This window comes from Dasypus novemcinctus, chromosome 17, assembly GCF_030445035.2.
Source record: "Dasypus novemcinctus isolate mDasNov1 chromosome 17, mDasNov1.1.hap2, whole genome shotgun sequence".
Taxonomy (NCBI): domain Eukaryota; kingdom Metazoa; phylum Chordata; class Mammalia; order Cingulata; family Dasypodidae; genus Dasypus; species Dasypus novemcinctus.
The window spans coordinates 44,968,457-44,992,679 of record NC_080689.1 but is presented as its reverse complement, the minus strand read 5'-3'; the positions used below and the strand labels follow the sequence as shown (position 1 = coordinate 44,992,679).

At 38.2% G+C, this 24,223-nt stretch overlaps 1 protein-coding gene across 1 annotated transcript in view; it reads left to right on the top strand.

The window, feature by feature from the left end:
- Positions 1-24,223, top strand: part of EFEMP1 (EGF containing fibulin extracellular matrix protein 1) — a 72,828-nt gene that overhangs the window by 42,593 nt on the left and 6,012 nt on the right. The window contains exons 5-10 of the mRNA XM_004458180.4: positions 12,211-12,333; positions 16,531-16,650; positions 17,683-17,802; positions 19,100-19,219; positions 23,153-23,276; positions 23,357-23,552. Coding sequence (XP_004458237.1) covers positions 12,211-12,333; positions 16,531-16,650; positions 17,683-17,802; positions 19,100-19,219; positions 23,153-23,276; positions 23,357-23,552 — 803 coding nt within the window. The remainder of the gene's footprint in view (positions 1-12,210; positions 12,334-16,530; positions 16,651-17,682; positions 17,803-19,099; positions 19,220-23,152; positions 23,277-23,356; positions 23,553-24,223) is intronic.

Sequence of the window (24,223 nt, the reverse complement as noted above, 5' to 3'; positions counted from 1 at the left end):
TAAAATTCTGCCATATTTGCATGCAGCAATATAACACCATTTTAAAATACATTTTAATTTCGGGTGTTTTTAAAAATTATTTAAATACATTTTAAATACAGAAGACTGGTCAACCCCCAGTGCTAGGATCAACTTTGCACTGCTTGCACATTTCCAGTGATAGGAACCTCATTCCTTCCTAATTAATACCTTACAACTTCTAATTTTATCTTGCATTGAACTAAAATCTGTCTTCCTTGAATTTCTACCCATTTATCCTAATTCTGCCATTTGGGACGACATGGTCAGCATCTTTTCCTTCTTCTTTAAGCAAAAACACTTCAAAACCCTGAAGTCCACTCTCATAGCAGACTATTTCACATAAAATCTCGTCTGCATTTTCTCTTGTAGATTGAGGGTGGTAGGGGAAAAGATAAGGATGATATGCAGAGAGAGGGAGGGGCTAATGGCCTTTTCATGGGCTGGCATTTTTTCCACTTTTTTTTCCTCTCCCCTTCCACCCCATTGTCTGCTCTCTGTGTCCATTTGCTGTGTGTTCTTCTTTATCCACTTCCATTCTTGTCAGTGGCACCAGGAATTTATGTCTCATTTTGCTGCATCAGCTCTCCGTGTGTGCCACACCACTCCTGAGCAGGCTGCACTCTTTTTTCGCATGGGGCAGCTCTCCTTGAGAGGCACACTCCTTGTGTGTGGGGCTCCCCTACATAGGGGACACTCCTGCATGGCACAGCACTCCTTGTGTACATCAGCATTGTGCATGGGCCAGTTCATCACATGGATCAGGAGGCCCTGGGTAAACCCTGAACCTCCCATGTGGTAGGTGGATGCTCTATCAGTTGAGCCAAATCTGCTTACCACACATGTTTTGATATGTATTTTCATTTGCATTCTATTTGAAATCTTTTCAAATTTCAATTTTGTTATCTTCTTTAAACTAGGAGTTGTATTGAAGTTTATGAATTTTTTTCCAAAATATGGGGATTTTTCTAGTTTTATTATCATCAACAACCTCATCATCATTACCATAGTTATTTCTACCATTTTTGCATCGTAGTTAGAGGACATAATCTGTATATTGCCAATCCTTTGAAATTTGGTTAGATTTGCTTTAAGGCCAGCAGGTAGTTGTTTTCTTTGAATTTTCTTTCAATACTTGAAAAGACTATGTATTTTGTATAGTGTTGTACCTATGTCAATTCATTCAAAGTTTTTAATCATGTTATTCATATCTTCTATTCATTTCCAAAAATAAGAGAGATGTGTTAAAATCTCCTAATGTAATTTTATTTTTCTACGCTTCCCTTCTGTCTACTTTACACTGAGGTTACATGATTAAGTGCATTCAAATACAGAATTTCTACATTTTCCTGGTTAATTAAACTTTTTATCATTATATAGTATCCCTCTTTATTCTCTAGTGAACTTTAATAATGTAGACCAACTTGTTTTTGGTTGGTGTTTATTTTTATTTTTTAAGATTTATTTATTTATTTCTCTCCCCTTCCCCCCACCCCGGTTGTCTGTTCTCTGTGTCTATTTGCTGGGTCTTCTTTGTCCACTTCTGTTGTTGTCAGCAGCACAGGAATCTGTGTTTCTTTTTGTTGCATCATCTTGTTGTGTCAGCTCTCCGTGTGTGCGGCACCATTCCTGGGCAGGCTGCACTTTCTTTTGGGCTGAGCAGCTCTCCTTGTGGGGCACACTCCTTGCGCGTGGGTCTCCCTACACGGGGGACACCCCTATGTGGCAGGGCACTCCTTGCGCGCATCAGCACTGCGCATGGGCCAGCTCCACACAGGTCAAGGAGGCCCAGGGTTTGAACTGCGGACCTCCCATGTGGTAGACGGACACCCTAACCACTGGGCCAAGTCTGCCGCCTTTGGTTGGTGTTTACATGGTATAATTTTGCATCTTTTTTTTAAATCTGTCTCCTTACATTTAAATAGTGTCCCTTGAAACAGCTTATTTGGATTTTGGTTTTTAAAAAATCTGACAATTTTTGTCTTTTAATGAGAGCATTTAGTCCATTTACATTTACTGTAATTACTGATATGTGCTGGAATTTTGAAGCAAGTAGAAGAAAAGAATTTAATGCAAATCAAACTCAGAAACATATAAGGGCCCTGAGGCATATGGAGAAACATTCTTCAGAGGCATCATAAGAAGTAATGAAACGGTTAAGAAAATAACACACAAGAAGGTAATGCATGCTCTGAAGTCAACAGGCACAAAGATTTACTTTATTTTAAGTCTGAGACAGTTAATGAGTTGAAGTATTGCCAAGTTACACTCATCAAATTTAGTAGTATGCTTCAATTTAGTGGGCACAAAGTCTGCTTATTTGAACTAATGAGTATAATATAATTGGTCTTGTACAATTAGATGATCATCAAGTCATGCTTGTCATAATTGGCTTTGCCATTTTCAAGGACCATAGGCACCTCAGGTGATGACTGGCTTGAAGAAGTAAGCCAAGCACGTGTGTGTTCTGGGGAGACTGATTAATCTGGCTGTAAGTTCTCAGGGAGTGGGGCAGAGAATCAAATCACAGTGCTCAGGCAGGATAGGGTGAACTCAGTTGAGTGCAGTCAGTCTCCATTCAGCCAATAGTCTCCAGAGGCTTGATCTGGGGAAAGCACAATTGAAATGTCAATGCAAAGGCATCCCATAATAGAGGAGGATCATAATTCCTCCAAAGGCCATCCAGTTTGAAGCAGCTCCCCAATCTGTGTGGCATGTACTTGAACCTTCACATCAAGGGTCTTTAATTCCTGGTACTGAGTCCCCCACAGAGCAAAGACTGATAGTGCTGTTTGTTTTACAATACAGGTTTACCTCCAGAAGGTTATAGATTGATGATTTGTTGTAATATCATCTGAAATATGGGATTTATTTTACAATTACCAGGGTAATCATTGCCCAAATATTTTTAATTAATAATTATGTTTAAGAAGAAAAAAAGAGTTCATCTGGATATGACATATTCACAAAGATGCCAGAGAACACCTCTGACAACTAGCAGTCAATCCTCAGTAGAAAGCAATGTTGCCTTAAGATTCTGAAAGAAATAAGCTTCACTTTGCTAGTATGCAAAGGAGCTGAAGAACGAGAATTAAGGCCTTTGTCTCCTTGCTTTTCCCCATTTCAGCCTCTGAGCAGTGGGTACATTTGGTTTGTGTAGTATGGATGAGTCACAGATTGATCATTCACATAAACCAGCTGGTTTTCCTTCCCATGGTCATGAGCTCTGTGTCTAACCTCATCCAATCATTTTGCAAAGGAACACCACTGGCCTCAAAGGAAACCAGGTAACAGAGGCTCAATATGTAACGTAAATCCATCATTATTGCTGGAAGAGCAACTCCAGAAACATGTAGCATGATTTTTCCATATGGGAACAGAACATTCCAAAGTTCTGGTAAAACAGTGCGATGCCAAGAACTTCTAGGACACTTGATTAGCCACTCACTAAAACAAAGAAATGACCTATCAGGGAGGGTGAAATTTGTTGATTTTGGTGAATTTTTCAATCATTTAAAGCACACCAAATTATTAACAATCTGTTTTGTCAGGACTGATAAGCATCTAGAAGTATAAATTTTCTGCTGGCCATCAATGAAGACAATCTTCTTTTGTTACTTAATAGCAGTATTTATTTTCTCCACTAGAACTGCTTAGCTTGGGTGAATTCTAGCTGATAATTTCAGAAGGGTGAAAAGCTAACTAGAACTGGGCATTTGGCCCAGATAAGTCTGATTCCAGTACTATGAAGGAAGCAGCAAGGGAAATAGAAAGTCTTTGACAAAAATTTTTGATAATTGGCTAAGGACTGGAAAGGGAAACAGAAAACTTGGAGAGTTATGAATTTTATTCTAATATAGAAGAAAGATGCAAGAGAGGAAACAAGGTACTACAGATTAACAACCCTTTCTTTAATTCTAAGAAATGTTAAAATAAATATATAAATATAATAAAACCTCTGTTATCCAGAACTCTTAAGAAATAAGTCTTTATGGAGACTTAAATTGCAGAGGCAAAAATTGTTACCTTGGGTTTGAATCTCTGCTCTGTGTGACCTAGTGCAAGTTACCTCACCAGCCTGTGTTTCAATGACATCCTCCTTCTCATCTGTAAATTGTGGATGATGGGACCCCCAGCCCCCCAGGGCTGTTGTTGAGATTAAATCTGAGGCTTTATAAATCTGATTTGCTAATCAAATAATAGATCTTTTCATATTACTAAGCATTTACTTATTTTTACACCAATTAATTTTAGAATGTTAACAAATTTGTATATGAAGCTATCTAAAATATTACCTGCCTCCTTAATCAGATTACAATGAACATAACTTAATCTGACTTGATAAATCAGGTTATCATTAAGTCATTACTGGATGAGGCAGTAGTAAAACAATAATGCTCTCAGCTCATGTTGAGATAGTTCCTACCATCCAGTACCTTATACTGAAAAAAAGAAGATGAATATCATGTCTGTTTTATTTTAAAAGTTTCACAAAATAAGTAGAAAGAGTACTTTCGTAGGAATGAATTTATTGCCCTATCATTAGAGAAGATTAGGACCAGCCATTCAGAGCAGTGTCTATCAACATTTCTAAGAAAGTTTAAAAAAAAAAAGAGTCCAAGAGTCAGATAGCTCTTCTTTATAGCAAACACAAATCCTTAACCTTTTTCCCCTATTTTATTCTATTTATGAGATTAAATAAACATAGTTGAGGAATAAGGATATAAGGTTTTAAATCCACACATACAAGGAAATATTAATCACTTCAATCTAACCACTTCCTTTTCTTTAACTGCAAGAGTTCAAAAAACAGCACCAGCAAATATTGATGAAATATCCCCAGTATCCCACTTAGAACTAGTAGAAATGTGGTCATTTTACTCTAAGGATTTATAGTCTGGAAACAAAAAGATATATTTTGAGGAGTCTGAACATTTTTTTTAACTTTACCTATCATTAAGGATAGACAGACCATTTTAGAGATGGAAAAACAGAGAGAAAAAGAATGGAAACCATGGTTTTGGACCAGACATCAACAGAATCAAAATAATTTCAATCCCCTTTCTCTTCTTCCAGTGCATTCTCACCCCTGGTCTACAGTGGTGTATTTAAAAAGTAGTTCTGAATTATTCCATAAGTCCAAAGTTGCACAAATTATAAAAGTCTAAAATGGTACTCTACAACATTCAGGTGTAAATAATTTTTGCCCATGAAAACACACTGAAGTGACTCTGTGTTGTGGTAAGTTATCAAATTATGAAAAGAACATTGCAGAGATTAAAATGTTGCATAAGAGAGAGAAATCAGCATGAGTCAGGGGTTTGGGAAATATGAGTCAGACTAAAGGGAAGGTGCCAAAAACACTGTGAAAGCGGGCCGGAGCAGGGACTTAATGGACACCACAGAGATGTGGACATTATTTGCCTCCATTTAAGAGAAAATCATGTATGCAGTTCCATGAAACCGGAGTTCAGAATGGTGAAGAGGCTAGAAATGAGAGTGGAGCAAAGATCGCACCAGATTATTTAAAGCAACTGATGATGCCAAAGTCAGCAAAAGAGGGACCTACAATGGAAGAACTCACTGGGAGGGAGAGCATGGGCACATTTTTGAAGCATGAGGGAATTGCCAAATATTGCCATTAGCTATTCTTAAAGTATCAGAATGCTGAAATGGGAGTTGATTTACGTGTTGTGGTATTTTAGGAAGCACATTCTATTATTTTGTTCTTTGGTAATGTTTACATTAGGATAAGTCTACATGGCTCACAGCCGCTCCCTATGGTGTTCAATCCAAACACCCTAATCCCACCTTTAAGGCCCTGATTTTTACTCATGCTTTGAGCTTCCATTTTCTGAACACCTTCAGCCAGGCCTTGCACCAGGCGCCCCACACACAGCCCTTCTAGCCAGAGCCTCGTCTCTCTGCCATTCTTCTCATGCAGACCGGTTTTGTCTCACCAATGTTTCTTGCATGTGCCCTGCCCTCTGCATAGAAACAGTCTCCTGTTTCTGCCAATCCATCGATGTAACCTTCAAAATGCAGCTTGAAACTCACCTCCTTAGGCAAATATTCTGCAGCTGCCCCCTCTGACACTGCTTTATTCCCCATAATCTCTGCACTTCTGGACTCAATTACTTGACATTCTCTTCCATTTGCTGACATCCTGCTGATTGTGCTGTGTTTCTCGGATGCTGTGTTCTAAGTGTGCCTTCTAAGCTGCCTTGAAAACTTTTAGTTCTATGAGATAAAACACTATCCTACTTTCTTTAAACTCGAAGCACCAATTCTCAGCAAACAATCATGATTCATTTGTCCATTTAGAGAACAAATATTTTTGAAACCCTGCCATGTGTCTTGCACTATGCCAAGCACTAAGAATACAAAAAAAAAAGGCATAGACCTTACCCTCAAGATGCTTGGGGCAGTGTTAACTGATAACCTAAAAACCTAGTGTGCTTAACTAGTGATCAAGGATAAATTACAGACAATTAAAAACAAAAAAACAAAAAAAAAAAAAACTCCTCTCCCCATTGTACTTTTTCCTAGATATCAGGAAAATCAAGATTGACATGAGAAGTTTCCTGTATGGATAAAGCTTTGCTTTTGCCATTACAGATATTCTCACATACATGTGTAGGAAACTGCCTTTTCTGAAACACTGGGGAAAAAGGCAATGTTTAATGCTGTCGTGAGTCAGGAGGAGATCAAGGGCAGTTCTAGCAAAACAGATTGTTAAAAATTTGGTGTCCTTTAAATGATAAAAAAAAAAAATCACTAAAATAACAAATATCGTCTTTCCTGATAGGTCATTTCTTTGTTTTAGTGAGTGGCTAATCAAGAGGCCTAGAAGTTCTTGGCGTTGCACTGTGTTACAATCAGAACCTTGGAATATTCCATTCCCATATGGAAAAATCCTGCTACATGTTTTTGGATATCCAGCAATGATGATGGATTTGCATTACATATTGACCCTCTGTCACCTGGTCTCCTTTGAGGCCAGTGGTGTTCCTTTGCAAAATGATTGGATGAGGTTAGACACAGAGCTCATGACCATGGGAAGGAAAACCAGCTGGTGCATGTGAATGATCAATCTGTGACTCATCCATTACTACACAAACCAAATGTACCCACTGCTCAGAGGCTGCAACAGGGGGACAAGCAAAGAAACAAAGGCCTTAATTCTCTTTCTGCAGCTCTTTTGCACACTGGGGGGAAAAAACATTTCTTTCAGAATCTTAGGGCAACATTGCTTTCTACTGATGAATGATTGCTAGTTGTCTCTAGGATCTTTGTAAATATGTCATACCCAGAAAAACTCTTTCGTTTTCTTCTTTCTTTGTAGTGGTGGGTGGTGCTACAGTGGATTTTCATAAAAACTGCTGGGAGAGCCATGCATCCTTGTGAATCTACCCAGAATTGGAGATTCTGTTTTTAATTTCTGACCTAGTTATATATTTTAATGGCTTTCTTATCGTGTTGAATTTTCTGATATTTATGACAAATAGAAATGCATATAAGTAGAAAAGATGAACATAAAAGGGTATAACAATATATAATGGTTCTGATGTGATTTTCTATAGATACATGAATAAGCAAGAGCAGGATCTGAGAGTACAATTTTTAAAGTAATAAAATCGTGTATTTAAAAAAACTAATAAATTGACATTTGTATTAGATAGTTCAGAGAAATTCAGACTATATACATCCTTTAGAATTAGCCAACCTGCTCAGAGCAAGGCAGAGGAATAATATTCTCAACTTTAGGCAGAAAAGCCATAAATGAAAGTTAGTTCATTTATAAGTAGATCCAGCCCAAATGATCCAGCCCATGATGAGTTCAACACCTCTGTATGGAATTTCAGACAACTTCATTTATTAAATTCAGGAGGTTTCCTTTCCTATCTGAAAGAATTAAAATAAAAGTGTATGTTTATCAAGAGCCTTCTGATAACAAAGCTAAATTTTAAAAAATCTCCAAATACTAGCCACATTCAACCAAACAATGTAGGTCCCACAATACAGTCATTCAAGTAACAACTTTTTATTGAGTTTCTAATCTATGAGTCTATTGTGGTTGTTACAAGGACCTGTGATTACTACAAGAATTACAAAATATATTCTCTGCCCTTATGGACTTACTATGATGTTAGTTAGAAAAGACATGTACAGGGCGGCGGACTTAGCCACATGGGAGGTCCGCGGTTCAAACCCCGGGCCTCCTTGACCTGTGTGGAGCTGGCCCATGCGCAGTGCTGACGCGCGCAAAGAGTGCCGTGCCACGCAGGGGTGTCCCCCGCGTAGAGGAGCCCTAGGTGCAAGGAGTGCGCCCCGCAAGGAGAGCCGCCCAGCGCAAAATAAAGTGCAGCCTGCCTAGGAATGGTGCCACACACATGGAGAGCTGACACAGCAAGATGACGCAACAAAAAGAAACACAGATTCCTGTGCTGCTGACAACAACAGAAGCAGACAAAGAAGACGCAGCAAATAGACACAGAGAAAAGACAACCAGGGTGGGGGGGGAGGGGAGAGAAATAAATAAATAAATCTTTAAAAAAAAAAAAGAAAAGACGTACAAATTAAAAGATAGTTACAAGGTATGGGTTAAAGCTTGATCAGTAAAACAGATTGCATTGGGGGAAGACAGGTAGGCAATGTGACAGATGAAACCTACTGGAAAGTTGTTAGATTTGAGTTGCTCTGAGACTAGAAGGGAAGGGATAGCTCTTCAGAAGGAAAAGTTATAACAACAGAACACTCAGTAGCTGTCATGCTAAGTGTTGGCGAAGACTATTAGATAATACAGTGCATCTCATTTGGCCTGTTGACTATCATGTCCCCAAAAGACCACCAAATACACCTGTTAAATCAGACAAAGCCAAGCTTATTAGACTTCCTACAGTAGGGAGAATACTACTGTGAGTCTTAAGTAGTATCTTAAAATTGAGAAATTAGGGAAGGATATTAGTAGGCTGGTGATTTTAAGGCAGGTCTTGCCATTAGAAACAAGTTGGGTTTGGGCAGAGTTTCTGACATAATAGTTTTGCATACATGGGCATATCGAGGCAAGGGTCTCTCAGCAAGCTTTGATGAGCAAGCTGTTAGTCTTGATAAATGCTCTATTTTAGTTGGCTCACAGTCTTCCAAGATTATGAATTTCCTGGAGTAAGTAATTATGTTTCCCTGCACTCAGTATAGTAACATAGATTTTTTAAAGTATGGGCATCACAAAATTGTTTAACACAGGAACAGGAAAAAGACATTTGGTCCCAGTCTGGATTGACACAGGAATGGGGAATATTAGTTTCAGGTCTGAAGTATGCTCTGTATATATTTTATATATAAGAGATATAAAGTAGTTTTTAAAATTTAGCAAGATATAAAAGAATTTTTAATACAATAATTTATTTGATTTCTTTGATAGAGGAGTTAGTATCTATGATACTTCCTGTCTCAGAGGTTACTTCGTTAACCATGTTGGGGTTAAATGAGCAGAGGTAAGGAGAAACTGTAAAAATATCACCAGTCAATCCTAGGTGAGTTTTGTTTGTTTTTTTTTTTTTTGTAGAGAGAAAGGAAAAAATATATAGTGGCAGTAGAGTTAGTGGAATTTTGTTTGTTTTTATCAAACAACTTCAACTCACCTAATTTTTTAAAAAAAATCCTTCTAAGGTAAATGAACCTGAGTCTTAAGAAGGAAGAGGTCAAATCAGCCCTGATTTTTAATCCTATTTAATGGTGTATTAATTCCACTGGAGCTATAGATCAGAGAGACTTAGAAATGAATGACGATAAAGTAGAAGGAAATTGCAGGACATCAGGAATGCGATGGGATGGAGGCGGTTTGCAGAGAGATGCCTCAGAAAGGAAAGCCCCAGCCACTGGGGAGGCCTCCCTTAGAAAATGCGGCAAGATCGGCTCCAGGCCTTGATCCTCTGCCAGCATGCACTGAGGAAACTAGCCACATCTGAATCTAACATTTCAGTATCTCTCAGGGCTGTTATCACTGCAGATGCTGGCAAATGTTCTTGACATAAAACCATAGGAATTCTGTGGTTGTTTCAGCATTAGCGAGTCATAAAGCCCCAAAGAAACCCTAGTAGAAAAGTTTTCGACAAGTGCCTATGAGAAAATAATAAAAGATAGAAAAAGGAACACATAATTTGAGAGGGAAATTGCTGTACCTTTGCACAGTACCTAAAAATGGACAGAGATTCTAATCATTAACTTAAAAAAATGATAATAAGTTTAAAACAAAAAAGATAATAAATTTAAAAACAAAAACAATTAGCCCAAACTTTAAAGCCAGTTTCAGAGGACTGTGTAAATAGCTCCTTTTGCAGGTTATTATCCAATAAATGACCATACTTCACTCATGTATTTTTCTTTCCCTCCCCCTCTTTCTTATGGAAAGAATGTCTCTTATTTCCACACCAGCTAAGGAAAGTCTTTATCTGAGGACAACCTGAACTTCCTTACACTGTAACTGCTGCAATTCTACTTGAAAATTTTAAAAAATGAAAGAAAACTCCAGCAGCTACCCTCAATTTAGAGATTCTTAAAGGGAAGGCCAGAAATGAAGAGTACTTTCTAATTATGGATGGCTTATTTTTTAATGGATTCCTGGGTAAAAATGGTTTGTATTTGTGTGTAGAAGAGCCCATACATTATTTTAAAGCACTCCTCTGAGTATGACACAGTGATGGTCTAAGACACACTAAGCCTAAGTTTTTATTTGAAATTTGTCAAGTAGAAATTACAATTTTTATATTTTTTTGATGAAGCTTAGAGTTTTCCAGGTGTTGAAGAATACCAAAATTGTGTATCCTTTCATTGTGTTGTTTAACTTCATAATGTAGGAGAGATTTGAATGAATGCAAAGGTAATGTAGGCAAGTCAAAATTTCACTTATAAATCACTGTAAATACGAATGTACATGCAAAATTTCACATCAGATTTTGATCACAAAGAAATTCTTTAAAATGGATTTATTACCTTGTAACTGAGCTTTTTTTAACTTTTCTAGAACTTTAGCCTGCTTGCTCCCTAAGTCATGCTTAGTAATTTATTCCCAGAAGTAAAGTCCTTTCAAAAAATATGTCTTTTTGAACTATACCAGCCTATCTCTCCTAGAGGAATATGATCAAATCAAATCCTTTGCATTTTAAAATTTGCACCAATTTATTTATATATACATGTATACCATAAAGGTTGCAATAAACAGCAACAGGATTTGCACACCTGCAAGGAAACAAACAGAAAATGTGTGATATTAAAATTTGATTATACCCAGTTACTTGGCAGAGTTTTAGAGATTTTTCAATAGAAACTATCTCAAAAGCATGCTATTGGGTGGAAAGAAAAGCAAGTATCATACAGTTTATTTAAAATTTAAAACACACCAACAATACTATATACTCTCGTGGGTGCATCCACATGTAATAGAAATTTAGAAACATCTCAGGGAAGGATTCACACCTGCCAGGATACTGGTTACCTCTAGGGAGGGAGGCAAAGGGATGAGGGTGGAATGAGGCTTCAGCTATATCTAAAATGTTTCATTGCTTAATGAAGACTAAGGCAGGCATGGCAAAATAGTAGCATTTGACAAACCTGAATGGTGCCCACTGGCATCTATGAAGTTATTTTCTGAACATTTAAAATCATTTATAATATAAAACATTGTCACACGGTAGGATAACATTGTGAATGTAATTGACATCACTGAATTGTATATTTAAAAGTAGTTAAAATGGGAAATGTTACTCTGTATATATATTACCAGAATAAAAAAAATTTTTTAAACAACTTTACAACAAAAAGAATGAACCCTGGTTTAAACTATGGATTATAGTTAATAGTATAATTATAATAATATTGTTTCATCAATTGTAACAAAGGTACCAAACTAATGCAAAGTGTTAATAATAGTTTCCCAGAAAACTGTGGGGGGGGGGGGCGGGATATGGGAAATTTGTATTTTCTGCATGATTTTTCTGTTAATCTACAACTTCTCCAATGTAAAAAAAAAAAAATGAAAAAAAATATTGTCACTATAACAATATTATAATATTTTCAAAATAAAGTAAAAGCTCAGTTTCTCTAAGAAAAGTCTCATGGCAAAAATCAAGGAAAGAGTAACCTTTTCACAGTGACTAAAATCCTTTCTGCACTGTGTCTGGTTTTTGACAGACATAGATGAGTGCACTGCAGGAACGCACAACTGTCGAACAGACCAAGTGTGTATCAATTTACGAGGCTCCTTCACCTGTCAGTGTCCGCCAGGGTATCAGAAGCGAGGAGAGCAGTGTGTTGGTAAGTAGCATGGTGCAATAAGCAAAGTTCTCTCTTGAGCACCTTAGTGTTTAAACCTCAAGCATTCAAAACAAAGCCTTCATATTTGCTTGGAGAATGAGAGCTAACAACGGCTTATTATTTCATGGACCACCAATCCATCGTCCACACTACCAGGAAAGAAATGGAAAGGTTGAGCCTATTCTGGATAGCAAAGTGCTGGTTACATGTTCGACTAAGCAAAAGCAAAAACTTGGGGAATGAATGACTACAACCAAGAAAATAATTGTAAATTAGCTGTTTGGAAACCATCACACTAAAACACTGGTAATAAGGTCTTCATTTACTAGTTCATGTCATAGCATAGTGAAGAGGGCAGTGGACCCAGACTTTGGAGTTCAAAACCCTACTCTACCTCTAATTCGCTCTGAGGCTTTGGGCAAATTACTTAAATTTGCTGAGTCTTGCTTTCTTCATTTGTACTACGGAGATAATACTAATCCCTACCTCACAGGCTGTCATGAGGACTAAAGAAGTTCATGTATGGGAAGTGGTGAGAACACTGCCTGGTCCTGTTCTATTATAAGGTAGTTCATCTAACAGACACGTTCTAAACACTCTCTGTGTTGCAAGCCTGCATGAGGCGCTAGGAATGCAAAGCCCAGTACATCCTGTGCCTCTATTTTAGGATCTGAGAGTATGAGCTCCTTCAGGCCTGATTTGTGACACTATTGCCTCCCCAGTCTCTGGAGAGTCCCTGCCACAGTGCTGGCACTATGCATGTTTTTTGAATGAACAGAAGAATATGGTATGGGGAAAACAGCCTGGCAAATAGAGAAGTAAAATAAAGTGCTCTGGGTCAATCCTGAAGCCAGCACTGTAATTGACTCCTTATGTCCATTTATTTACATTCCACCTCTTACCACAGATCAGTGAAGAATCTTCATTTTCTCTTAGGAATAGAGGGTGAGGACATGGGGATAGGCAACCAGCAATGATTTTTGCCTGAGAATGTGGGCTGTTGACATTAGGATTTCGACATTTACCCCATTGGCCCCAGCCTAGTTCTGCCAGCCAGGGGGTTGGCCTAGTTGCTGGGGTTAGTGACCAGCCTCTGATGAAAGGCCGAGAGTTTGCAAAACCTGCAGCTGTGATTTTGGCCTAGATTTATGAAAAACTCAACAGGCACCCACTGTATTAGTAAGGAAAACATTAAAAGTATAGAGAAAGGGCATAAAAAGTATAGAGAAAGAATGAATCCATCCTTCTATGGTGAGAATCAAAGAGAATGGAACATATGGTCAAAGCCCTTCATGATCTACTAAGAGGAGACACCTAAGCATATGCCATCACTGCATAAATCACTCCCAGGTTCTACTCATCCACAGAATCAAGTCTACATCCCTCAACAAAGCATTTAAGAGCTTCCCCAGTATAACCTTTGCCCTCCCCAGTATGACCCTTTATTGCATCAATATCCCCCCCCCCAAAATATACTCTAGTTTTATTCCACTAAAGTTCCCCAAATACATCATATTTTAGTGCCTCTACACAAGCTCTTTCCAGCACCAGGAACATTGCCTCCTGGCAAACTCCTACCCAACTCTCAAATCCCAGCTGAAGGTCACCTCCTCTGGGAAGTCTTCTGTGATCTACCCAAATAATTACTCCCTCCTCTTTGCCAATACTTCTCAAACAGTGATGAAGAATCTTTTTTATAAATCTCCAATCTGTTGCGTGCTAGTACTTTTCTAAAGTACACTAAAAATGGTGTGACAATCTCAAATTACTATACACTCAATTTCTGTACATAGTCTTTGTAGACCAGTCCAAATAGTCCCTGGACTAATGGTCAGCAGGCCGCACTTTGAGCACAATGCTCACTCTGTCCCTTGTACACATTTCTATTGTTGATCTTATCATTCCACGAAGTAATTTGCCTTCATGTCTGTCTTCAATGCTAGACAATGGTAGAACATATGTGTTTGTGCTATCATTATAAACTTGCAATGCCAAATACAATGGCAACAAATAATAATCGTCCAATGAATGTTTGCTAGCTGAGAACACATGCATCATTCATTCATCAAACATTTATTGAGGGCTTTCTGTGTGCCTAGCACTGTGCTGGACGGTAGCAGTGAACAAAGAGATTTTACAAAATCACAACGTTCATGGAGTGTTAGAAAGTACCACATACATGTACTACCCATCGATATTGGAACCTGGCCTTGCTACTGGTTATTTGGAAGGACTATGCTCTTAAATTGTGTGACATTTCCATTCATTCAAATGCTTATTGAGAACCTACTATGACAGTTTTGTCTCTTTCAGGTATTAATGATACAGCAATGAACAGATAAAAAAGCTCTCTGCCTCTACCTCAAGGAGAGGAAACCAATCTCACCTACTCTGCACTTTAGTGGGGGAGACAGACAACAAGCAAAATAGACAACACAATGTCAGGGAGAGTCAAGGACAAGGGAGGGTCAAGAGCAAGGGAAAAATATAAAGCAGGGAACAGATAGAGCATAAGAAGCTATTTTATAGGGATGGGCAGGGATGGCATCCTAGAGGACGTGACATTCGAGCAGAGACTTGAAGGAAGGAAGAGAGAAGGCCATGGGAATATCCTTAACATTTATTTCACTATTCAGATTAAATCAAATATCTTGCAGCTTATTAATAATATCTCCCACTTGTTTTTACCTGCTTTATGCCAGGAACTTTGTCTATGTTATCTCCTGTAATCCTCCCAACAATTCTACCACGTTGCTATATTACTGCTTATAAAAGCAGAAATGAAAGCTCAGAGAGATTAAGACCAAGCTAAACTAGCAATTGCCAGAACCAAGATTCAAACTCAGGTTTCCCTGAGCCAGTTGACCACATTGAGGCCTCCCACATTTTTAGTAATGGAAGTACCAAAAGGAGCTCAGCATAAAAATTTGTTTTGCCCCCCACTTTTTTCCCCCATAAAGCAGTGTCCTTAGATAGTGTTACATTGTGAATGCCTAAAAGTTGTTTTAAATTACACATGTCATGCTGGAATTGTCACAAAGTGTAGAGTCATGAATTAATGAAATTCTATTATACTTCTAAGATGTTAATACTACTCTGCAAGTTCCCAATTAAACTTTTTATAGTTGGAAATATTTATTTGAGAAGGACACGGGCTGGAATACTCCATCAGTGTGTCAGAAGGGCACTCTTAAGAGGTACCTCGTGCAGCATCCTATTCTTTCCACATCTTTCTTTTTTTTTAAGTTTTATTTTTTATTTCTCTCCCCTCCCCCCCCACCCAGTTGTCTACTCTCTCTGTCCATTTGCTGCATGTTGTTCTGTGTCTGCCTGTATTCTTGTCAGCGGCACCCAGAATCCATGTTTCTTTTTGTTGCACCATCTTGCTGCGTCAGCTCTCCATGTGTGCAGCACCATTCCTGGGCAGGCTGCGCTTTTTACACACTGGGCAGCTCTCCTTACAGGGTGCACTCCTTGCACATGGGGCTCCCCTACACGGGGGACATCCCTGTGTGGCAAGGCACTCCTTGCGCACATCAGCCCTGCTCATGGTCCAGCTCATCACAAGGGTCAGGAGGCCCTGGGTTTGAACCTTGGACCTCCCATGTGGTAGATGGACGCCCTATCCATTGGGCCAAATCCGCTTCCCTCCACATCTTTCTTTCATTTGATTCTCACAAAAACCTCATAAGATTTACACATGGCAAGCACCACTATCCACATTTTCAGAAGAAAAAACTTGAGATGCTGAACAGTTAAGTGAGTTAGCCAAGGTTCCCAGCTGAACAGCAGCCACACCTCCTGTCCCTTAGCTTGGTGCTTGGATCACACAATTCCTCCATCACTATACTTATCATTATAAATAAGCTTTTAGCTCCCCAAACTGACATGCTTTTATATATGTGAAATAGTCTTAACTGCTTTTCCTCCTTTTACCTCTCAACCCACTCAACCTGGTTTATTTATACCACTGAATGGCATGAACATTCAGTTCAATTCATAACATCTAACTTAACTGCAGAATGCAACTACAAAGCACATACACCCTAATTTCAACAAGAAAAATCAAGGGGAAAATAATTACTTTTAAAGTGAGTTATTCTCTGGATAGGCTGTCTAGATAATACTGTTAAGAACTTGTGAGCAAATAGTGGCTAGTCAATAATTTGGCTCTTTTTGTGCATGTGTATAACCTAGACATAGATGAATGCACCATCCCTCCATATTGCCATCAAAGATGCGTGAACACACCAGGCTCGTTTTATTGCCAATGCAGCGCTGGGTTTCAGTTGGCAGCAAACAACTACACCTGCGTAGGTAAGCTTTTTGGGACCTGCATCCTGACCAGCTGATTTCTGTCTTCAAAAAAAAAAAGGAAAGCCCATGCCATGCTGCAGTATTTCTAGTTTTGTATGTTCTTGAGTGAACTGGTTTTCATCAACTTCCCTTAAGCAATCATAAAGCTGAACAGACAATAACCAGTCTGTTTCTTCAAGCATATCAAGACGTGAATGGAAAACTTTTTAAATCTTGGTTTTAGTTCTCCCCTGTGGGTGTATTAAAAAAATAAAAAAGTTACAGATCAATTGATTTACACACACCAATTAGTCAACAGTGTGTGATACAAATGCTGAAGGTGCCAAAGGGGTTACTGCAAGTTCATGTACATAAACTTTCCACTGAAAGCACATCTGATTTTTACATGTTTCTTCTCCCCCTTTAGAATGCAATGTCATGGCACACAATTTTAAGATTGGCATGACATGGAAAGAATCTAGTGCAGGAAAAATGCCTTTTCACAATATCTTCAGTGCCTTAGAGCATTGCAAAACTCTGTATGGGTCTCAAAGGCTTATGTTATAATTGTAATGGAATTTAACAGAACCCATTTAAAAAGTAATAAATAGCACAGATAAATCTTCACTACAGCATGCTGAGAGACCATATCAGTATGTGTGTCTTATATCAATTATTTATAGACTTGGCGTTTTGTATCTGAACAACAATAAAAGAAAATAGATGCTGGAATGTATATTTATTAGAAGCATTAAATTCTTTTGGAAAGGTTCATGAAACAGCAACTAACTGTCCTTCCTAGAAAAATTATTGTGGTATTTCTAAAAGAAGTGTAACACATATGTTTGAAGTTGTTCCAGCAAATATGAAACCTGAATGGATGTTCTCCAGGAAGCTTCTGCAGGGCAAAGAATTCAGCTAGGGAATTACTCACTTATCATCAGATGACATAGGGACAAAACATCAAGGATATGTTTAAAGATATATATGTGTGTGTATATATATACACACACACACACACAAAAAAAAAAAAAAAAAACCTTTTCTTTTCAGATATAAATGAATGTGATGCCAGCAATCAATGTGCTCAGCAATGCTACAATATTCTCGGTTCATTCATCTGTCAGTGTAATCAAGGATACGAGCTAAGCAGTGACAGGCTCAACTGTGAAGGTAAAATATTTTCCAATAAAGTGTAATAAGAGTCCAGCTCAGGGGAATAAACCCTGTGATTGCTGTTGTTTTATCTGATTATGTACCTCTTTGTGAAAACATATTTTTATTCATGGAAGTTCTCGTTTAAAATCCAGTTAATTTAGTTCAGTAGTAACATTGGCTTTTCAGTATGTTATCAAGAGAAAGTCAAAGGAACAAAATAATTCAAATATTAGATGTCCTCTGGGCCTAATAATTAGAAGGAGTGCTCTAATGCCTTGGCTTCTCAAGCTGTGATCTGATGATCAGAGGCATCGGCCCATCCAGGGAGCTTATGAGAAATACAGAATCTCGGGCCTTACCCCAGACCTACAGAGTCAGAATCTTCATTTCAACAAGACTGGTAGGGACATTTAAATTTGAGAAAGGCTGATCACATGCCAAAAACATTAGAATAGAAGCAAAGAGACCTGGTGCCCTAGTCTTATCCCTGACACTGTGTAACTTGGGCACATTTTTAAGCTGCCTGGGTTTCATTTTCCACATGAGTAAGATGAAAGCCATTTAAGTGGGTGGATGACCTTCAGAGTCCACTGCATGTGCACGTTTCACTGTAATTCCTAAGCCATAAGCCATTCCTGAGGGGGATGCCATTGACACTTGATTTCCCTGATTTCCTCACAGACCTTCCCAGCTTTACTTGGGGCCACAAAGATCATACCCCACCCAACGAAGCCACACATCATGCTCTTGTGCTCAAAGCCAAGAAGGGCTGGCTCTGGACAGCCACCCCTGCCCTTCTGAGCAAACTATAGGGACATCACCATTCAGAAATGCAAAGCATTCTTCCCCTGAAGGCCAGACCCTGCCAAGACATCACCCTCTGGAAGCTAGCACAGGGATGGAGCTTGGAATTCAAAGCACAAATGAACTTGGCGGCAGAGCTGCTCAATTTCTGAGAAGGCAAAAATGAATTTGCATTCTGGGTGGGTCTGCAGAGCCCAAAGTGAAGAGTGTCGACCCGTAGCCAATTCATTCAGCCTGTTAAACTTGTATGGTTAGGACCAGGATAAGCCAAAGTGTCAGCAATGATTCAGTAAAATTGATGGTAAGAAAAACTCTTGGTACTATGAAGTCATAGGGGAAAATGAGCTGATATTGTTAGAATTTTCCCTTGAGCTTCTTATTGAGTATTGTAATTCTATTTCAGAAGTTGCAGTATTTTTATCTTTTTTAGCACATCTAAAATAATATTACCAAAGGAGTGATTTTTGTAAGTTTTCAACTGTGTCCTTGCTCTTGTCTGGTTCAATAGACATTGATGAATGCAGAACCTCAAGCTACCTGTGTCAATATCAATGTGTCAATGAACCTGGGAAATTCTCATGTATGTGCCCCCAGGGATACCAAGTGATGAGGAGTAGAACATGTCAGGGTAAGCATCCTTGTTTTCATATCTATTAAATGTTCAGTTTTAACCAGGAAGAGCAAGGAGGAAGGTGTAGTATTCTATACCATGGGTATTCATTTTTCCCACTTTGAATATGCAATTTAGTTCTTTCTTCTCCTGTTCATCACAAGGTATGTATTCTCATAAAAGATGGCATTCAAAGTCAATGATGACTTTTCATTAAATTTAGAGTTATGGTTTTTCTTTCTTAAAACCCAGATACTTTTAGTAAAATATTGATAGCCCTTCTATATAATCTACATAAGCTCTATGATATATACCTTCCAAACATCTACCAGAAAAGATTCAATTATTGAAATGTTTCACCATGAGTTTAGGTCTGCAGCATAAGCATAATGTGTGGGTTAGGCATACCTCAGACCAGTCTGAATTCTCTAAAACACTAAGATTATAAATCAGGTAGTAGTTTAGGTGCTAAGAAAATCAGCCTCATGAAAATTAAAATGTGCTTGAGTTCTTTGGAGAAAACTATTGATCCAAAGATAGCTAATGTTTTAGGGTCCAGTTTCAAAATAAGACATTCAAGTGATCTTCATACCTACACAAAGAGAGAAGGGCAATTCTCTACATGGTGTGATATCAAAGTGTCTCAAATGATCAGAAAATAGGGATCCTCCTTTGCTCACCTCTAATGCTACATATAAGTTAAAATTTCTTCAACAGGGAAAAGACTGCTTAGATAAAACAAAAAATGTAGATAACCCTAGAAAAGCTAGTACAAATACTTACATTTATATAAGACAAAAGGAGAGCGAATAAAATGACTGACTTGAAAACAGAAATCTGTACAAACTTGAACAAATTACCAAACTTCTCTGAGCCTGAGCTTTCTCATTTGGAAAAGGGAGCTGTGGGATGAAATGGAATAACATGTAAAAATAGTCTGTAAACTATAAAGCCTATACAATTCAAAGTGTCTTAACACTGTCAAAGCAGTGTAAATGACTAGTAGTAATTTTTTCTTGAGAGTTCCTTTTCATGTGAATTGGAGAGAAGGCATACAAGGGCAGTAAAGATCCTGTTGAGAGAGTAAAAGTCGGAGATATTCAATCTATATCATGACTCAGGGGGAAATGTTAACCCAGAGGAACATATCTATGACCTAGGATTTTATACTATGCATATAATTATTCAACTAGACTCTAATCACTAAGTATGAACATAATCAGCTTGTCTTTCATTGTGCAATGAATATCTTAATAACCCTTTCCAGGATACCAGAGACTCTATAAGTTTGAATTGTGGGGAAACATTGCATACCAATGGTTTTACTTTCTGAACCCTAATTGAGACTTTTAACATGAACATTATATGCAGGAAAATGCTAGGGAGTGGAATATCTTGACCAATTTCCCTAGAGTTCTTAAATGTCTGTGTGTTTCTGATCACAAATATATTTTGATGCTCAGCAAAAGACAGAAACAAATTAACATATGGTGGAATTTTACCTGCCAAGGTTATATACCTGAAAAAATTATATCTGTTATAATGAAAGGTGAAAAATGCACTGAAATTACAAATGGTAGAATTATGAGTGCTACGTCTTGAAGAAATGTAGCTTCAGAATGTTTGGTTAAGCCAAACATTTTTTGTAAAAGAGACATATTCTTTTAAGGTACAAGTCAATCACACTCCCCCACTAAAACAACCCCTTCTGAGACTTGTTAACAGAACCAAACTAAAACTGAAAAGGTTTGCATTCTTATGTTCCTCCAAAGGCTTATTTTGGAGATGAAATAACTGTTCTTATTTCCACAGTATTGCAAAAATGAAAGAGAGAGAAAAAAAGAGATTCTCTCTTTCTCATTGGATTTTTTTAAAATAAAATTTTACTGAAGTATATTATTCATACATGAACATACGTAAACAATAAGTGTATAGAATAAGCTGTGAACTTACAAAGCAAACATGTACATCATACAGGGCTCCCATACTTTACCCCACCACCAACACCTTGCATTGTTGCCAAACATTTGTTACAAACTTCTCATTGGCTATTTTAACACTATTAAAAATTTCTGAAAAACCATCCAGAATTACTAAGGTGCTGGTTATGCTAGTAATAAATGAAATTACAACATAAAATTTCCTTTTGCTGCTGTTGGACTCCATATAATAATAGTCTTTAGTTTTCCCTGTAGCTGAACAGCACTTTTATTTAAAAAAAAAAAAAAAGTGGAAACTATTGAAAGGATAAATCAATTGCAATTTCTTCTGAGGGATCTAAGTTTTCTGTCTTTAGCCACAGCCGGTCCAAAGGAAGACACTGCTTGTAACTGACTCTTGGAAACCACATAGCTTTTCCAGTCTCCTTTGGACTCAAAATAACTTTAGCCAGTTTGGAGGCTAAAAGAATGCATTTTCCTCCAAAGCCAAGGCATAGAATTATTCTCACTTAGAGGACACAGTACCATGCAGTGGAAAGATCCTCAGCCCTTAATGGTATGAACATGGGCTAGTCACTTAACCCTTTTTTGTTTTTCCTCCATGTCAAATGGAGATAATCTTTCCCTCTTCCTGTTTCCACGTGGTTTATGTGAGGAACATCTTAGTTCGATTTAATATTTCTTGAAAGCTAGATGTCCCCAATGCATTAATGCTAGGTGATGAATGGGCTAAAAATATGGGTATCATAGTCCTTGGCCGCCAAGAAGTTTACAAGCTAATAGAAGATGTAAGACAAACACCCACATGTTAATACTGCAAAGCAGAAAGCAATAAAGGCCCCCAAAAAAGGAACATGGAAGTATGAGAATTCAGAGAAGAGGAAGAGATCACACCCCAGCACCTAGCCCTTGCCTGGCTACAGCAAAGATTCAGTAAATTATCTACTGAATGAGTAAATCAACAAATGAAAATATCTGTGGGGAAAAGAATTAGTATATATCACTATTCCAATGTAAAGGAAAATTGACATATATTGTTATATTGCTAAAATTGTTCTTCTTGTTTTAACTAATGGATTTCTAGTGAAACTGTTCTCTCAGAGGTCATCTGGGAGCTCCGGATTGCCAAAGCCAAAAATTGTCCTTGTCTAGCCTGGCCTGTCCAAAACCCTCCTTCTCAGGACTCTCTCCTTCTGGCTTCCTTGGCACTGCCTTTCCCGACCGCAGGCAGCCCCTCCCTTATCTCATCTTCTTCCACACTCCTTAAATAGGTGTGCTTCCCACAGTGGAATAGTTCATAGCCTCACTTCTTGTGCTTTTCTTCCTCTGGAAAGTATAATCCACTCCGAGAACATAAACTACCTACCTGCACACTAATGCTTACTAAAACCACCTCTCTAATCTTTACTTCTCTCCCAAGCTCCTGAGCTAGATTATCACTGTTCTGTCGATCATATTTGCTTGCTACTTTCTCAGCCAGGAAAGCCCTCCCCCACCCCAGCCATAAAAAACCCCTCTCCTAGGCCAAATTGAGTTGACTCCTCCTTCCTTCAGCATTCCTTAATTCCCCTAGGCAATCCATTCTGCCTCTACTCTTTCTGTGAATTTATCTATCTCCTATTTAATTCTATTTTATTTTATATATGTATTTTGTTCTATTTTATTTTATAATTAACTCTTGCCATGTCCCTATTCCCCCTAAATTGTAATCTCCCCAGGGAACTGGGGATCTCATTTTTATATAAGCTGGGGCAATGGCTAGCATTTGGCTTTGCATTCAACAGATTAATGATATGTGTTTCATAAAATAAAATGAAATGGCACAAAGAATGACTCAGCTAAATCTGTCCTAAATGCAATACAATGAGTTCAGTTTCCCTACCCACTGTTGTATTTAAAAGCAAATTAAACACAGTCAGATTCCCATACACCTCTTCCTTGCAAGCCAGAATCTGCCACTTAAGACACTTTTACTTAGATCAGTAAACTCTTTGATTCTACATCTCTACAGATATAAATGAATGTGAGACCACAAATGAATGCCGGGAAGATGAAATGTGTTGGAATTATCATGGGGGCTTCCGTTGCTACCCACGAAATCCTTGTCAAGATCCCTACGTTCTAACATCAGAAAAGTAAGAAAATTCAGAACTTTTGAGGGTGAGAATCTTCTGATATTACCAAACCAAACTGGTGAATGCGTTTGTCTCTGCAGTCGCTGTGTCTGCCCAGTCTCAAACGCTGTGTGCCGAGAACTTCCCCAATCTATAGTATACAAATACATGAGCATCCGATCTGATAGAACCGTGCCATCGGACATCTTCCAGATACAGGCCACAACGATTTATGCCAACACTATCAATACTTTTCGGATTAAATCCGGAAACGAAAATGGAGAGTTCTACCTAAGAGTAAGTATTCTGAAGGCAACCTTGGCTACTGAGAAAGGCAGAAATCCCTCATTCTCTCCATTTTTGTTGTTGTTGTTAAATATTCACATAAAAGGGAAACTAAACATTTAAAGAGTTGTTATGTGGAGGCATTGGGTAAGACCTTTCTCTGGGTGCTGTCTCATTTAATCCTCTTGGTAAGGCTCTCAGATAGATGTAAAGCTTTATCTCCATTTTTTAAAAACAGATTAGGAAAGTGTGACTAAGAGAGATTAAGTACCTTTCCTAGAGTCATTCTTATACCAAGTTGCAGATTCTAACAGAGTTCTGTGTGGACCACCAAAACACAAGCTCACACACATGCATACCAAATAGGTACCATAAATCAGTCGTGGTTATTTAAAGGAGAAAAACTAATGCCTGGAGAGCTTTTGGAAAATCATAAATTCCTTATTGTTACAGTCCCAAGATTGTCCACATTCATACCAAAACTAAGACCCAGAAGTTTCTAAGACGTGGCCCCAGGCCCCTGCACTCTGTGTCAGAAGCTGTACCATTATTGCAGACTTCGTGAAGTCACCTTTGACTTTTCTCTTTCTTTTATTGCCTTTTTAAATCCTTCTCTGAATTCTGTTGTTCCCTTTTTCACAGTGTCTATTGGGTCCTTCTTCCTGCCCCTGCCTCTCTCCCTT